The 16990-nt window shown below is 46.7% G+C and overlaps 5 protein-coding genes across 5 annotated transcripts; 3 read left to right on the top strand and 2 right to left on the bottom strand.

The window, feature by feature from the left end:
- The first annotated feature begins 218 nt into the window (after positions 1-218).
- BDCG_00254 (cytochrome b5) lies at positions 219-1598 on the top strand. Its single transcript, XM_045415774.1, has 2 exons — positions 219-706; positions 836-1598. Exons 1-2 carry the CDS (start codon positions 530-532, stop codon positions 911-913), a joined length of 255 nt encoding a protein of 84 aa, XP_045271641.1. The 5' UTR covers positions 219-529; the 3' UTR covers positions 914-1598.
- A 217-nt stretch (positions 1599-1815) lies between these two features.
- Positions 1816-3141, top strand: BDCG_00253 (uncharacterized protein). The gene has a single exon (XM_045415773.1). It carries the CDS (start codon positions 2290-2292, stop codon positions 2941-2943), a length of 654 nt encoding a protein of 217 aa, XP_045271640.1. The 5' UTR covers positions 1816-2289; the 3' UTR covers positions 2944-3141.
- A 281-nt stretch (positions 3142-3422) lies between these two features.
- On the top strand, positions 3423-4390 carry BDCG_16078 (uncharacterized protein). Its single transcript, XM_045425351.1, has one exon. The coding sequence runs from the start codon at positions 3538-3540 to the stop codon at positions 3841-3843; it is 306 nt and encodes a 101-aa protein (XP_045279085.1). The 5' UTR covers positions 3423-3537; the 3' UTR covers positions 3844-4390.
- Positions 4391-5526: 1136 nt separating this feature from the next.
- On the bottom strand, positions 5527-9740 carry BDCG_00252 (nuclear migration protein; the record flags this gene model as incomplete). Its single annotated transcript, XM_045415772.1, has 2 exons — positions 5527-6428; positions 6524-9740. 2 exons carry the CDS (start codon positions 9738-9740, stop codon positions 5527-5529), a joined length of 4119 nt encoding a protein of 1372 aa, XP_045271639.1.
- Positions 9741-11091: 1351 nt separating this feature from the next.
- Positions 11092-11454, bottom strand: BDCG_00251 (uncharacterized protein; the record flags this gene model as incomplete). Its single annotated transcript, XM_045415771.1, has 1 exon — positions 11092-11454. The coding sequence occupies one exon, from the start codon at positions 11452-11454 to the stop codon at positions 11092-11094; it is 363 nt and encodes a 120-aa protein (XP_045271638.1).
- Between the last annotated feature and the right edge of the window lie 5536 nt (positions 11455-16990).

The following is a 16990-nucleotide window of genomic DNA, read 5'->3' as shown; positions in this document are numbered from 1 at the left end:
TCTTAGTGTAGAGGTGTATATTAGAGAATTAGAATTAGAATAAATAGGAAAGAGCTAGCTAGAGCCTTTGAAAAATATGAAAAATCAATATTATGAGAGGTGTAGGGATGATCTGCTGGATATGTCATATGTCTAGTCCAAATTGAAATTGGGTTCAAACCACGCCAAACTGTTTTTCCGGCCCGAGTTGGCACCACGATCAACTTCTTTGGCACCACGTCCAACTGTAAGCCCCTCCTGGACCTGGCCATATGTAAACCCCAAAATTCGCCATTGCCAGTCTTATAAAGATAACCGCAAGCGCCCCAGGCGATTCCACTCTTGATCCGTACCAATATCTCAACCCCTAGAAGTTGTGAATAGCTCCCATCCATCCCGCTCCCGCTGTCCCTCTAAGCTCGAACAACCCCCCTGTCACTCTCCATCTTCTGCAGCAATAACCACTGACTGCAAGGAGAGAGCTTATCTACGTGCCTCTTTTTTGAAAATAAAAATAAAAATCTCCGAACCCCGAATCCACACCAATACAATGTCGAAATCATTCACAGCTGCTGAGGTCGCTCAGCACAACAAGGCCGAGAACGGCATGTATATCATCATCGACTCAGACGTCTACGACATCACCGATTTCCTAGACGAGCATCCCGGCGGCTCGAAGATTCTGAAGCGCGTTGCGGGCAAGGATGCTTCGAAGCAGTTCTGGAAGGTTCGTTAGAGGAAATATCTCCATAATCTATCTATAGTTGTTACCTTATAATCCATGCATTGTGCTGCTTCTTATATGCATAAAAAATTACCATCTTTGCTAACTTCTGCGCCTATCATCAAAAAACAGTATCACAACGCGGGCGTCCTGACGAAGTACGGCGGCAAGCTGAAGATTGGCGAAGTCAAGGAGGCTGCGAAGCTATAAAATGGATATAGACACGTTATTTTCTTTTTGCTCTCTCCCAAAATCCTTTCCCATCGGCCGCCTATTATTGACATCATATGTATAAATCTGGATACCGAATTCAATTCAAAACCTAACATCTCTTTTCCTCGTTTCCAGCTCTGTCTTTTTCCATGTTCGTTTTTCTCATTGCGAATTCTCCTACAGATTTTTTTCTTTTTTAAGAAACATATACAAGCCAGCTCGATGGCAGTGGTGGGGTTCCGGGGATGGTTCTCTACCTGGGACTGTTTTCGTGAGCGGAAAATTCAAAAAGAAGACGAGAAGGATAGAATATGTTTATTTGTATTTTTAAAAATTCTCGGGACATCCTTTTTTGTTTCACTAGGTTACATCTCTCCTTACCTTTCTTCGGCCTTTTACATACGTTCAATCTAGACCTCTTTTTATCTATTTGCGCTTTATATGGGTTCTCGTTCTCACCTGTTGTCTTTGCTTCTTAAAAATGTCTTGAAGGTTTCAGACCAGATTACTTTTGTGGCCGGGTCACAAACCCTATACAAGCCCGTACGGTGGAGTTTCCGGATGGTGGTGATGAAAAATGGGGAGGAGGCGGAGGTGGGAACAATTGAAGGCGGAGAAGTAGTCAGGGGCGGGGCGGGGCGGGGCGGGATGGGATGTCCCTCACTGATCTTCGTTGATGCTGGATTGATATTATTCTCAGCTCCGTCAAATTAGTTTTCTTTCCATACATCTCCGGTTTGGATCGTTTAAAAAAGTGACCCAAATTGCTCGTTCAAAAAGCCAATCCCTATTACAGTTAGTAGTACTACTACTTCAAGAGAGACACATCGAATGAAGAGAAGTGTCTGTTTTCCCCCTTCCGCCCTTCTCTTCATGTTTGATATTCTCTTCTTCAGCTTGTGACTGGATATGTATGACTCAAGAAATAATAGAGGCGCCGGCGGAATTGCGAACCCCGGGGTTGTCGGAGACCTGAACCAGCGCGCGGGGAGCAGAATGGGCTAGATGTACGAGCCTGGCTCCGCTGTTAAGCTGGCTAAATTATTGGCTATATTATTATAATCAGGCAATCAGGCAACCCTCCGCCATCTTCATTTCAGCGCTGTGAAGGGCGGACGGATTTCAGGATGCTCAATGGATATTCAATGATACAGCCTGGCTAAGTTCAGTAGCTTCATATCAATAGGTAGGAGGAGGTATTATTTAGGCCTCCGACAAACAAGGTGGCTACTACAAACGCTTGGAAACCACCGTGCATAACGCTCTTAAAAGCTGTCAATGAGAGAGAGCATGAAAATTTCGCGAATTTCTCGAATCGACTCTTCTCGACTCCTCTCGCCAACCATTCCTCAAAGATCTCAATCAGAAAAGCAATGGAGTCACAACAACCACTCAAAGCTGGCCCATCCAACTACGCCATCCGAGCTCAACACACCCCAACGACCATCACAATCTACCAGGCATACTCACCGTCAATCGCCAACGCAGCAGTGGCCGCCGGGAAATTCGTGGCCCCCTTCAAGCGCATGACCTGGATCAAGCCCTCATTCCTCTGGATGGCCTACCGCTGCGGCTGGGCGACAAAGAAAGACCAGAAGCGGGTGCTGGCTCTAGAAGTCACGCGCGAAGGGTTCCATTGGGCACTGGCGCATGCGTGCCTCAGCCACCCGTCTCCGCACCTGTACGCGGACCAGGCGACGTGGGAGAAGCGCAAGGAGGAGAGCCCCGTGCGCGTGCAGTGGGATCCTGAGAGGGATTTCGAGTTCCGCGCGCTTGAGTATCGGTCGCTGCAGGTTGGGTTGAAAGGGGAGGCGGTGGATCGGTATGTGGATGAGTGGATTGTGGGGATCAGGGATGTTACGGGGCTGATGCGGGAGGTGGGGAGGTTGGCAGGCGAGGGGAGACTGGATGAGGCGAGGGAAATGATGCCGGTGGAGGAGGAGTATGTTTTACCGGCGGATGTGGCAAGGGTTATTGGTGCGGATGAAGGGGGGGGGGGGGGGAAGGCTGGGGGGGGGGAGATATGAGGGATAGGATATCAGGCCAAAGGGGATAGAATAGATCTGAATTGAGCAGAAGCATTGCATATTCTCTCCTTGTGAAGAAATTATTGAAAACCTTGGATCTATCTGTAGTCTGCCCGTACATGTATGCTATGTACATGTACAGTACATGTCCCTTTGTATCAACCTCTGCTACCAAACAAAAAATGTAGCTGTTGTCCGCACTAAACCGGTTCCTTGCATGAATTCCGCAGCGCTAGTATATAAATTGATATGTTGAACAAGAAAATCAATACGAAGAGTTAATCAGACAATCAATCAATCAATGAATGAAATATCCTTGCTTGCTGCAATTGGAATCCTGTTCTGTTCTCTTTTGCTCAGTCCAGTTCCCTGCTTTGTTAGTTAACTAGTTACTTATTAGTTATAACTAACTACTCCGTACTGCTTGCATGCAATTTATGATGGTGGTGGGATTAATTGAAATTCCATGCAACAAATAAAAGCCAATAAATAAGAAATAACGCAACACAAATAGGATGTACTGTACAATAACTAATCTAAATCAGGAGTCAGGCATATCGAAATGAAACACATACATTAAATAAATGAAAACAGATGCCCAGTCCAACCCCCCAACTTCCGCTCTTTTTTACCAGTCCCCAATATCAGTCCGCCATCTATCTAATAGATTACACCAAACCCAGCAGCTATCGACCACCTTTCCAAAGATCTGCTCTTAAGGGGGTATATGTATATAGCTACAAGAAGACGAACCAACTACGAGCCGAGCTTGTGTCACTTGAGCGAACAGAATATATAATATCAATATATCTATCTATCTATCCACACACGGCACTGCGCCCGCCTCCTTGTACTGTGCGACCGGCTCCCTGCACAACTAGTTTCGCTCTGAACGGGTAGTAGTAGATGATGGTGATGATGGTGATGATGGCGATGATCGAAACTCTGACAAACGGAATCGAAAGGCGGCTGGTCTGGCTGGCTGCGCGCTGGGCCGAACCAGCCGTATGCCGTGTGCTGTATGCTGTATGCCGTGTGATGTATGCTTTCTGTTCTTGTCCTGTCGTACACGAGCACAAGGGGATATTGAAATATTGAAATATTTTTTGCTACGGTGAGTTTTAAGATGATGATGATGACAAACGCCGAAGGAAACTTTTATCTACTAAACTAACTGACGGAAGAACTTAAAACGGGGGGGAAGGTGGGTGTGTTCCCTCTTCTTTCTCTAAAGTATCAGTATTTTCTTTCATAAATTTTGTTTTGTTTTGTTTTTGTTTCCTTTTTTTATCCATCCAACTTTCTATCTGAATGAACCTCGACCTTTTTCATGCTCGATGAAGGTCAGAGATGTATGCGGAGGGAGAAGGACGCAGTGGGACAGAGCCAGAGTCACCTATTATCTATCCTATTACCTCCCCCCTCCCCCCCCCCACCTACCGCCCCTTCTTGCCTTGGTCGTTTAATCCAAACAGAAAAGCAAAAGCGGAATCAATCAATCAATTTACTTCGATCGATCTCCGAGTTCCAGAGTTTCACAAGGAACCCGTTCGTTTATGCTGGCTGGTGTGGGTTGTTGATCGTGGATCGATCGAGCGATCGAACGGATGAATCAGAACAACGATACCAATGCAACAAAGACGAAGAAAGGAAAAGAAAAAAGAAAAGAAAGGCGTCACCATATCACGAAGGAGTCACGCACGCGAAGATATAATAAACTCGATCGCTTAGGGAAGCTATCTATATATGTATTCCCCCGATTCCTGAACCATAGTCCTCTTCTCTTGGGACCCTTCACATAGAGCAGAGGAGAAGGCGAAACAAGACATCCGTTCCTCCTCGAAACAAATACATCAAAAGTGGGAACAAAAAATATGAAGATCAGATATGAATGAGGTCGATCAGTCAAAAAGCCCACCGGCGTCAATTTCCGCTGCGTACGTATATTAACAGGGGGGGAGGTTTACAAGAAAATACCAACAAAAATATACTATAATAACAAGATCGGAAAGGAAAACGCAAGGAAGATATATATATATATATCCATGGACGCCGCTGGTTGAAGAAAAAAAAAAAGAAAAAGAAAACTGCAAGGAAGAGCGAATAAAGAGAGGGCGAAGAGCTCAGGAATGAATGAAAATGAAAACATAACACCGCTGATATCCCCTGCCGAAGAGGATGAACCTAAATAAGTACGAGGGAAATGAAAGGCGGGAAGCTCAACACGGGAAACAAAAATACATTAAAAAAAAAAAAAAAAAAAAAAAAAAAAAAAAACAGAAACAAGAAACTGGGGTTGCCAGTGGTCCGCTTTGTTTCCAAACAACTATTTGTACAGTGGTATCGTATCAATTGATGGCCCTTCTTCCTCTATATCGAAGTCCTGCTTACCTTCTTCCGCATCATACATAGTTGCCCATCCTTCTCTTTCAACGAGGAGGAAAAAAGAGAAAAGGAGCAAAAGAACTTCAAAACGCATGTAAAATAAATTTACACACGCCCCTTGATTCATATCAAGGACGAGACCAGACTACTACCCTACTCTCTTTGGGCTCGAGGGCTCGAGGGCTAACAAAAACCGTTCTAGAACCCTCGAAAAGGATCCTCATTTCGAAAGAGCACATCCCCGTCTTCGGAACCATAAAACTCCGTGTCCGGGCTATTTGGGGGCCAGTAATGCGCATCCCGTCTCCTTCGACCACCACCGCCGCCGCCTTGCCTTGATCTATGTCCATGCCCACCAACTCGTTGGCGTGGGAATTCATTTCGATCCACGAAAGCTTCCATCCGCACTGTACCAACTGCTTCGAAGAAATTGCTCATGCCAACGCTAGATGGGCCGCTGGCTTCTGAGGTGCGATGACTAAAACTGCTTTGGCCGCTCTGCACGCCCGATGGCCCCATGGTTGAGGGAGAGTAGAGATCCGATGAGCACGCGGTTGTGGTGCTGTATGTGGACGGGGCGGTGGTGTGGTTGGAGAAGCTTTTAAATGCACTTGGAGGGAGGCGCGGTGCTGTGTTGCTTCGCTTGCGCGAGTGTGAGGAGAATCTTGGGACATTTGGGGGATCGGCGACGTCGTTGATAGGTTCGCCTTGTTGAGCTTCATCAAAAGGTAGCTCAGGGACGGCGGACGGGTGGGATGCAAATGAACGGTTGGAACTTGCTGGGGTGGGTCTTGCTTTACCCTTTGCGACGCGGATTGAGTCGCGGATTGGATTGCGCCTTAGTGTACTACCTGGGGGAGGGCGATACTCTTCGTGTGGGACCGGTGGCAAGGACGCAAGGTCGTTGGCACCCATCGACGAGTGGCTTAGGAATGACAAAGCGGTTAACCAGACGAAATGGCGTTCGATTGTCATGGCTGTGAACTTCAGTGCTCGTTGCGGGGTGAGTATCAAAATCGACCGGTTGAAATGGTTACTAGGACTAGAGCCCTTGGGTAACGGATTATCATCCTTGACGTCAAGGACAGATTGGATCGTTACTTTACGGAGAGTGCTAGTTAGCCAAACGAAAATACTTCTTTTCCTCCAAAGGAGTATACAGGCCATTTAGCTCCTGGGCGGGATAAATACTCACACTTTCGGCCACTCTTGCCTAGCAACGCAGATCCGCTGGTGGGCTGTTTACTGCTCCACATGACTGCACGCTCATACGGTGCTAGCCATACCCATCTCTTATGCCTGACGCCATTCCCAGTGATATTTGCGGAGACCTCTTCGGTGCTTTTACCCAGCTCCCATCCCTCCTTACTATTATCGGTCATACCGAAAGACTTCCGTCTTCGAACATACTTCCACATCCATTCTCCTACCATGGTCTGTGCGATCGCATCGACCACACTAGTCTGCTGTATACCCGTGTTGGTATTGTTTGACTCGTCTCTTCGATGGGATCTGGGAGGGGGTGGAATTTGTCGATTTGAGCGCGGTTTACCAGAACGTTTACTGCGAGGGGCTGTGATTTCGTCGACGGGCATGGGTGGTAGGTGTGGGCTTTCCGGGCAGGTTGATGTTGTCGACATTGTTGGAGGTGAATGGCTTTGCTGCCGATCATGATATTGCGTCCTAGACACTACAGCGGCCGAGCGTACTTTACGAAGTGGAGGATCTCTTGATCTAAAGCCCCGCTCTAGGTAATTTCCGTTGCTGTATGGCGTGGGGCTCTGAGCGCCCTCACTTGCGCTGGTAGGGATCTTGCGCGAACTCAACCTCACGGGAACGGGGAAGGGAGGTTTGGTTGCGGTACTAGTGGAAGCGGCGCTGCTGCCGATACTGGGCGCACTGGGGCTGCGAGGCCTGAATGCCTGATGTGCGGCGGTAGAGCTAGAGATCATGGCAGTGCGACGAATATCTGGTTGCTTCGCGACGTTGCCCAATTTCAAGGGTCTGGGCGGTCGTTTGGCAGTTGAGGATTTCCCAGATGCCACAGCACGCTGCTGAGGACCGTTGTGAGCTCTTAGTTCGGATACTGATTTCGGCGAATACTGCTCCTCATTTGTGTCTGGGTGTTCCTCACGCTCCGCTAGAGGGTTGTCGTCCAGTATTGAGGGTGAGGGCTTGGTAACCAGCTTACCAGCCCTCAGCGTGTAAGATGCCAGGGGTCGATTAAACAGCTCGTCATCGCTAAACAGGTCCCCTTGTGGCACTGGCCATTCATCGTCACTGATGTGCTCAAATCCAGCAAATAAGCTGCTGTTTCTGAACGGCCGTCGAAGCTCTGGCTTTACATCGTCAGAAAGGGGGCCATTGTCATTATTCCCGGGATATGCTTGCAGTGTTTGCAGTTTCTCAGGCTCTTTATCGTTCGAGGACGGCCTTGATAGCGGTGCAGGCTCGACTGGCGGTGGTTTCCGAAGCTTCCTTTTTGCGGATTTTGGAGGGACGTGGAATGCCTGGATGGGGGGTGGTGATGGTAGATCTATGTATTCTGGGCTTATCCGTGGGTCTATAATCGCGGATGGGAGTAGTTTGGCGGGGAGTTTGGCACTGCGTTTATCGACGCGGATTTCTTCTGTTTGCATGCCACATGACCGTACATCGACTAGTGGTTCGATGTTTGTCTGGCATGATATACTCTTAGTTTGCGGTGGCAAGACGACACTGTTCCTGCCGGACTGTGGGTTTGAGCCAGGGGGTTCGATCGTGATCATAGGGATTGGCATTGCCTGTCGGATAAGTTGTTCTAGGTTTTGGGTTTCTTTGTCCTTGATAATTACATCATCGGTTTGAGTTGAGATGGAAGCTGTTGTAACAGCAGGAGTTGCAATAAAGGGAGCTGGGGAGGCTAACGGGGTGGACTCCTCTGATGAAATTTCGTCCAACTTAGGAGTCCATGGAGGACTTGGCAGCTCTCCGGTTGTCTGGCACGCAGAAGAGGTAGTGAGGAGAGGCACGGTGACGGTGCTACTGTCCTTTGTTTCGTATATGGGTGTTGTTTCCGTACTAGAGGATGTGTGCTTCCTTTCTAGGTCTGCACAGTTCGGGCAATTCACCAGAGGAGCCTCGTCGACGATAACTTCATCCGGTTCAGGGACGATCTTAGGGGATGGAGGTGGGGTATACTGGATTCCAACGTCTCTGTATTCGAACTGTGGTACAGCTGGGGTTGCCTTTGCATCCTCCTCGATGTCTGGAATTACATCCAGATTCTTTGGATGATCAAGTACATCGGGAGTGCCGAACCTTTCATGTCCGTCAAGCGAAAAATCCAACGTATGTCGGGCCATCATGCTGCTCATCGGCCGTGATTGCATCGACATGGGCCTTTCGTGATCGGGAACCGTGCATCTTGAATCTGGTCGGTGGTCGTCTAGGCCCAATGTGTCTTCGTCTTCCTCATCAAAGGCAAGTTCGTCTGCTAGGTTCAAGCCATCGACCTTGGGTCCATGACCGTTGGCCAGACTCATAACGGAGTACCGAAGATTATGCAGATCACCATCATGAGTACTTACGCTCGCAGTGCTCGTGCGTCGCCGTCCCAGGACACTGCTCGAGCGGACACTGTTAGTATCGCTGGCCCTGGCCGTCGTGCCATCCCGAACAAAATCGTCGAAGTCTCCATCGACGCTACGAGGAAAAGAGCCAGCTGCCTGAGCGGCTGCAACTTCATTGAGGACAACCTTCAGCCGTCCCTCCACAACATGGACTTTACGCTCCAAGTTTCTCCGCTCTTCTTCCCAATTCTGCTTATCACGCTCCCATAGCCTTTGCGTCCGTTCAATCTCATCCTCCTGCGTACGCGCTCTCTTCTGCGACTGCTCAAGCCTTTTCCGGAAATCTGCAATGTTCTCCAAGGCGTCGTCACGCTCCTTGGACAATTCTGTCATGGCAGACAGGGAACCGCCCTCAAGAAGCTGTAACTGCTTTTTCAGCGAACGGTTCTCCTTGGAGCTCTTTGCGAGCGTCTCCCTTAAAGTCTCTGTTTCCGCCTTTGCATTTTCCAGAGTCATCTCAAGCGAATCGATTGCCCTTGTTTTCGCCTCCATGTCTCGCCGCAGGGACAAGATCTCAGAAACGAGCGATGCATGTAGGGTTGGAGTGAAGCGCCGCGGGTCTAGGGGCGAAATGGTCTCATCATTTGCGATGTCGATAAGGGTGATTGGGCCATCGGATTCGTACCGGTTGCCGGAGTTGAAGCGCGGAGGGGAGGAGGAAGGGCCTGGAGAAGAATCTCTGCGGTGAAGCGATGGACGGCGCGACATTGGGTTCGAGGGGGTCCTGTAGGGCTTCTTATCCTTACCCACAGGTAGGGAGCTTCCCAGGTATGCATAGTCATTTTCAAAGTCAGAAGGCATTGTGGATGTAGGTGGGTATGGACGTTTCCTTTAGTTCCAGTTGCCGCTGTCATGCATGCATGGCTATGCGGGGAAGATGCCGCGATCAGCAAATGAGAATTAAAAAAAAAAAAAAAAAAAAAAAAAAAAAAAAAGAGGGGGGAGAGCTGTCAGTGCGGGATTGGGTGGAATGGAGGCCAGAAAAAGGGAATTGTTCTAATGGGGGGAAAATAAAACGCAAGGCACTCGTTGTGTTCAGGGGTTGGTGTGAAGAAGTGGGGTGAGTGAGAGATTTGAAGGTAGGAGACAATTCGTAATATCAGGCAAGACCCTCAGTCCAAAGCTCAACGCTCAACGGTCAGCCAGTTTTGAGAGAATCGAGGTAGGTTGGCAGGTTGGTAGGTAGGTCAAAGTCCCCGTTTTCCCCCATGCACTTTGTTTCTCTTTATAGCATTTACACTTTGCAGCGGTAAGTCATGTGCATGAATGAATCTATAACACAGCAACGGCAGGAGTTGGTTGTTGGTGGTGGTGGCGGAAAGGAAAACGGTCCGATCCAAAAAGGCATTTAAGGGAAATAAAAGAGAACAAAAGGAGGGAACAAAAGGTGGAATGAACGACGAAATCGAGGGTTGTATACGCGCGATTCAGAAAGAAAGATTGCTCTTTATCGAAAGAGTGTCTTTTCCCGTTTATATGCTTCGCAGAAGGATTGTCCGATGTGTTGTTGTGTTGTTGTGTTGTTGTTGATCTTCGAGAGGGAATGAAGGAGTGAATAGAAGGAGTATAGTATAGCTATCTCGCTCGAGGTTCTACCTAAAGCTATACATATACAGATGACGTTAGCTGGGATGGGAAGTAACAGAACAGTGTCCCTATGGTACTGCGTCGATACGCATATCATTGTATATTAGTATTGGATTCTTGACGAACGTACGAGAGAAGTAGATACAGAGCCGCGTGGAGGATTCGATGGTGAATTGTGGGTCAAGGTCCGGCCATTGAGGTATGTATGTATAAAATGATCTCGAATCCTTTTATTCTTTTATATATTTATTTCTTATTAAAACAAACGAGCGTTTTCAATTGTGGGTGGGTCATCGACAGACAAGGTGATGTCGCGAGGGCGAGCCGGAGAGAGAAGGCGTCTCTTTTCTTCTGCTTTTGGTTCTCGTTCTCGTTTTCGATTCCTCTTTGAGAGAAAATAAAAATTAAATTAAAAAAAAAAAAAAAAAAAAAAAAAAAAGCAAAGCAAAGCAAAGCACAGCGAAATAAAAAAATAAAATAAAATAACTTGTAGGAGTAGTCGTAGCAGTCGGTAGTGGTCGTAGTGGTTTGGTGGTGGTGGTGGTGGTGGTGGTGCTGTAGCTAGCTAGGGAGGACAAAAGGAGGGACGACGGAGTTGGTTGGAGCTTGTCAGGTGGAGGAGGAGTTGGAGATGGGCAGCTGCATGGCGGTTGGCAATTGGCGGGTGGAGGAAGGCCAGAGGACAGACAGTGGATTGTGAATTATGGCTGTCGCGCTCACTGTCGGGAAGAAGAAATAGTATTACTCCGTAGAAGAGGAGGAAGAAAGGAATGCTCAGAAAGATGAGAAGAGTGTCAGATGTCAGGATGTTGACTGTCCTGTCCCGAGTGAAAGACAGAGGCGACGGCAGCAGAAAACACAGACAGAGGCAGGCGAGAGAGAGGGTGGTGCCCTGCACATTGCATTGCATTTGCATTTGCATTTGCATTGCATGAGATAGATCGGGCGTGCATAAGGGGCGAGACTAAGGAATACGCCCGGGGGGGGGGGGGAGGGGGCGCTTTGGTTTACGTTAAGGGCAGAAGAACAACTTCAGCTAGCTAGCTGGACATGTACCTACCTCCGTATGTTCCAGTTGACTTCAACTGCAAGTACTTCCTCATACATTTACGCTGTACTCACTCAGTCTCGTTCGTTTAACCGTCGTCTATGACCATTTACTACTACCTACGTCTGTACATGTACGGAGTACTGTACATACATACCTATTCTACTCACCGCTGGAGGGTGTTGGTGGTGTATATATATATATATATATATATATATACATACCTACTATGTGTACTCCGTAGTTAGGTAAACAACAACCCGCTCCCGTTTCAAGCTTCTCCAGAACGCGGCTCGGGAAGCCGCGCCGTACCAAACAAAGTAAAAGGAAAAGAACCCCAAAAAACAAAACAATAAAATAAGGGGGGAGGGGGACGAAACTAATTAAGGTTTCCCCGTCCAGTCCAGTCCAATCCACTCCTTTTTCTTTTTTTTTTTTTTTTCCTTCGAAGCTTTTTTGCCTAACACTGCTTGCTAACAGGAACGGGGGCAATTATTTAATATTGGCATGGGCCATGATCGTTCTGATGGCTCCAAGCAAGTCAGTCAGTCTGTTATTAGTACTCCGTAGTAGAGTAGCTGTTGTTGCCGGCGTTCCCCAGCCGGCCCGGGAGGAGCATGGTTGTCTGAAACACATCGTGGTGGAAATCTTGGGTCAAAAGTACTCCGTAGTTTTGCTATTATTATTAGTTATTGGACGGCGGCCTTGCTGAATGAAAATCGGATGCTCTCTATCCCCTAATCCACATTACGACCCAAGCTCTGTTTCTATGGAAAGGAAGTGCAGGAACTTCGCCTAATTACTGATTGACCTACGCTTGCGTATGATGATACAGATTCCATGGCGAAGTGGATATATGTCGGCGTCCGTGTGTTGGAAACTATTCTTACTCCTTTTTTTTTATTTTTTATTTTTTATTTTTTTTTTTGTTGAAATCCGAATACCTATCTTGTATCCCTTTTTGCCTCGTCTGACCAATCGGCAGCCCAAGAATGGAGCCGGGTGAGTGGTTGGACTGCGGGGCTAGCTGGGAAGTGTCCTGTACGGTACGGCTGCGTACATACCTAGATGGCGTTGTAAGACGGGGGGCCACTAGAAGCATGGTCGCATAGATAGCTAGAGCGAGTTGAAACTCAGGGGTAAAAAAAAGTCAATTGATGCCCTCGCGTTGCAACTTATGGGAAGATGATGCGGAAAGCGAAATAATCGTGATACACAGGAAATAACAGATGGGTTTTAGCAGGTTATCCTGAATGATATTGAGTGCTACTGCTCGCTACTGCTAGCTGTTGCTTCGCCGTTGGTGAGAGTTATCAGAATCTGACTTTACTTTGCCAGTGTGAAACTGAGTCAAGACAATAAAATTGTCTTTTCTTTTCTTTTCGCTTTTCTTTCTTTCTTTCTTTCTTTCTTTTTTCCTTCTTATCTGAGCAATCAATCTTCAATAATCAACCAACCTGAACTAGGCAAGGCCATTCTCAAAAAAAAGGAAAGAGAAAGAAAGAGAAAAAGAAAAATGAATGTTTGAGCTGTGATGAATGCTGGCTGTTTGATTGGGCTTCTGTTCTCCGCAATTGATGAATGGCTCTTATTTTTCTTTTCTTATTTTTCTTTTTTCTTTTTCTTTTTCTTTTTCTTCTTTTCTTTTTTTCTTTTTGGCTTTCAAATTTTCATTAGAAGAGCTAATAAAAAAAAAGTCTCCTGTCTATGAGGCTTTCAGGATGGAGGAGTTTCCTACCTTGTCAGTTCCCTCTCTCTCTCTTGATATATATATATATGTATGTATGTATGTATCAGACAAGGATCCCACCACCCAATAATACCGAGTCTCTCCGTGCTGCGTATGTCGGCAGAAATATCATGAATCTAGCAAAATGATAATTCACATTCACAGCACAAGTGACAGACCAGACAGCCTCCAGGCCGCCAAGATGAACATGTTTCAGATTGAGTTGACAGGCACAGGGATCCATCCATCCATCTGTATCACAATTGACTGGCCGGCCACAAAAACTACCAAGTACTGGGCGGATGTAGTTACGGAGCAACTATTGCCATGTTATGTTTGTGGGTTATGGACACCCCTTTGTAGATCTCGTTGTTTATCCTTGAAAATCCCCTCCGCCACCTCCTCCCCTGCCCTCTCCATTATTCCATCGCCTAGACCACACCATACCATACATACCCAGGAGGAAGTACTCTACATACGCATAGTCTTGGAAAAAGAAGAAGAAGAAGAAGAAGAAGAACAAGAAGAGCCTCTCTCAGACCTGCACCTACGAAACCCATGTTACTACTATCAATCTCTACCAAACTTACTACTTAATACTACTTAGATATAACGCGGCGTAGGAGGCCCACCAGCTTCCCTTCAGTCCCTTCCCCAGTAATCAGTAATCGACGATGCTAGTACGGATTACGGGGCTGTGAAAAGCGAATGATCATAAACAACAGCCTTTGGTGACGGTGGGTGGATTCATGATCAATTAATAGTATTCGATTTGCGTGGTTTATCTTTTTGATAACTACAGCGTACATGTACATGTGCATACATACATACCAGGCGTTCGTTTCACAGTATCTCCATGCTCGCGGTTGATCCGTACAGTAGGATATATATATATATATATGTATACGCTGTATACTCCATATCTCAAAACCTCCCACACATCTCGCTCTCCCATCCTACCAGTTCCCTAGTGCTCTTACAGGATAAGAGTTCATGAATGTGATTGTGATGAGCTTGTGACGGAACCCCTCCTTCGGCCAGGGTAGCGAGCGTTTTCGCTATTATCCTTCCCCCCAGGGCGCTGCAAGGGATACAAGCTACAGGAACAACACATCCATGCAAAGGTCTCTCACACCCTGAGGCCGGGATGGAGTACTACACAGTATGTATGTACTCCAGCAGCATCACATCAACTTCAGCATCAGCTTCACTGATATGAGCGAGAGATATCGGTTTAAATAACCGAGAAACTTATTTAATATATACACCTGACTCGCCCCATTTTTGCTCTCGTTATTCATGCAACGACTTTCTATCACGGTTTCATCTCCCGTCTATATTTATTACCTTCCATGTATGCGGCGCAGTACATGTTCACTCTGTTGGATATTTTGGTGATTTCTCATCCTTGTTGTTTTATGTTCATTATTGTTTTCCTGTCGGTATGTTCGTTATGGACAATTCTCGCCTCCTTTTCTTTTCTCTCTTACAAACAAGCTTCTGTCACTCGAAAGGGTCCATTCATTTCTCTGGCTCTCTAATCTAGCTCCCGAAAGTCAATCGGAATATTTACTACGTACTGTACTCCGTGCATGTACAGGCGAAGACCCTTTTGCCTACCCAGAAAATGTTCACCACCTCACCCCACCCCTGGCATCCATCCTCGCTTCAACAAAACTTCGCGGTTTAACTCTTATATAGGTCTGCATTTTCCTTGCACATCCAGGGTTTAAATAAATAAAAGCTATCCAATCTTGTTGGGATTCGCATTTTCTCCGCTTGCCCCCTTTTTATTTGACTTCCTCTCTCCTCACCGCGACTTCTTCTTCCCTTGGAGCCTAACTTCCTAGATGTGAAGTGCAGCGATTTCTACTGCAACCAATTGGTGAAGGAAGGAAAGAAAGAAAGAAAGAGGAAACATTCTTTATTATAATGGAACTGGAGTTAGGTGTCTGAGGATTAGAAATTTATTTTGGTCTTGACGTCCTCAAAAGGAGAGCTGAGATATATATCCTGCTAAGCTACAGGTGAAACATCACATTTCCGCATCATGCAACAGCTTCTATCAAGACCTGGAGAGCAATTGACATGCAAATTCAACAAGGGAACTGAATTACAAACGGTTTCCAAACATCACATGGACAACAGCCCTCAGGACTCCTGTAATCTGGATACCATATGGCTATGCATTTTCTTTGGCTTATGTGTTGTCTTTCGCATATGCCTACTACTCTATTTCGTCCCTTATGCCAATGGCGCAATGGGTTTTTTTCCTCATCTGAGCAAAGAATAACTAGAGATATCTATATTATCTCATGGTCAATAATTCAAGTATAGTCATGGACACTAAGGGTCTGATTTACACACCTTGCTTTGGCGTTCTCCGTTTCTTCACATGAATATTTAATGTGCTTCTTTCCACAGAAGCAGACAACCTCTTCTAGACAAACAGATCAGGAAAAATATCCTGCACCATGTCCTCGCTAATGAGTATATCTATGTCCATACCTCTCGTGCCACTTCTTTCTGTCATGTATGGATGGGTCCTTGGTACTCAACGATGTCAAGTAAAAAGAAATAAGGGACTGTTTTTACGCCCTTGCAAGTCGGAGCATCACATTTGAAAGCCCTTGGACCGAATAGATATCTACCTCCACGATGCCACATATTGGTTTCTCGGTACAGAGGGCAGACACAGTTCTGCCATTTGTCTGGCAAAATAGTACCAATTCTGAAAACAAAGTACGTAATGATTGCACTTTCAAAATATATTTTTTTGGTCTCTATTTATCTATATACTTATTTGCCTCTCATATACCCCCCCACCTTTGTCCTACGGGATCTGGTAACGAAAGGGAAGTAAAGAAAAAAGGAGGCTATGAATTAAGTGACGGTAGGAAAATACACATTACCACATCACCACATCTCCCCTCTTCTCTCTCAATGCGCCAACAGTGATGCAGCTGCAACCATCATAGCAGCAGCCCAGTTTACACCAAGCAAAGCAAGCAAATTGGCAATACAGACCATTCCAAATATCACAATGGGGGCAAACTACGGTTCGGTTCCCTTTTCATCGTTCAAGGAGGAATTCACACACAAGGGTTGTTGATTCGCTGCCTCAGGTCCGCAGCCAGCTTCATTCTTCCAGGCTTAGGTGATCTCTATGGCGTGCTTCTCAGCAGAAGATTGGGTATAAACTCCGGAGTTTGGCGCGCCCGTGTCCGCTGATGGCTGTGGACAGTGGGAGCTCTCCCAGGATGATGATGTTCTTTCTATTAGATGATGTTGTTTCTACCCTGGGTGGCTCCGCCCGGGGGGGGGGGGGGGAGGGGGTTGGTCGAGAACTGTTAGATGCTTAATCCCGTTGTATCCAACAGTAGGAAATTGATACTTGCATGAAAGGGGCGGCGGTTGTTGGAAATAGGTGAGTGAGTGACTGGATTTTTCCCTGCGCCTGCGCCTAAATAATGTGTCGTGGTGAAAGGGGTAACTTAGTTATGGTTGAGATGGTTCGGAAAATTTTGCTTACTCTTTTGCTCTGCATTTATGTAACTAACTAGTTACCGTTCGCTAGTGGCCTTCTCTCCCGCTAGCCTCGAGGTGTGTTCGTGCCAGTTTCGACGACGGTTACATGTATTATTATTATTGTATCCGGGTAGTTAGTAGTGTAGGGGAGCCCAACCC

This window comes from Blastomyces dermatitidis (genome assembly GCF_000003525.1).
Source record: "Blastomyces dermatitidis ER-3 genomic scaffold supercont1.1, whole genome shotgun sequence".
In the NCBI taxonomy this organism is placed as follows: Eukaryota; Fungi; Ascomycota; class Eurotiomycetes; order Onygenales; family Ajellomycetaceae; genus Blastomyces; species Blastomyces dermatitidis.
The sequence above is the reverse complement of the archived record's forward strand: the minus strand, read 5'-3'. Positions and strand labels throughout refer to the sequence as shown.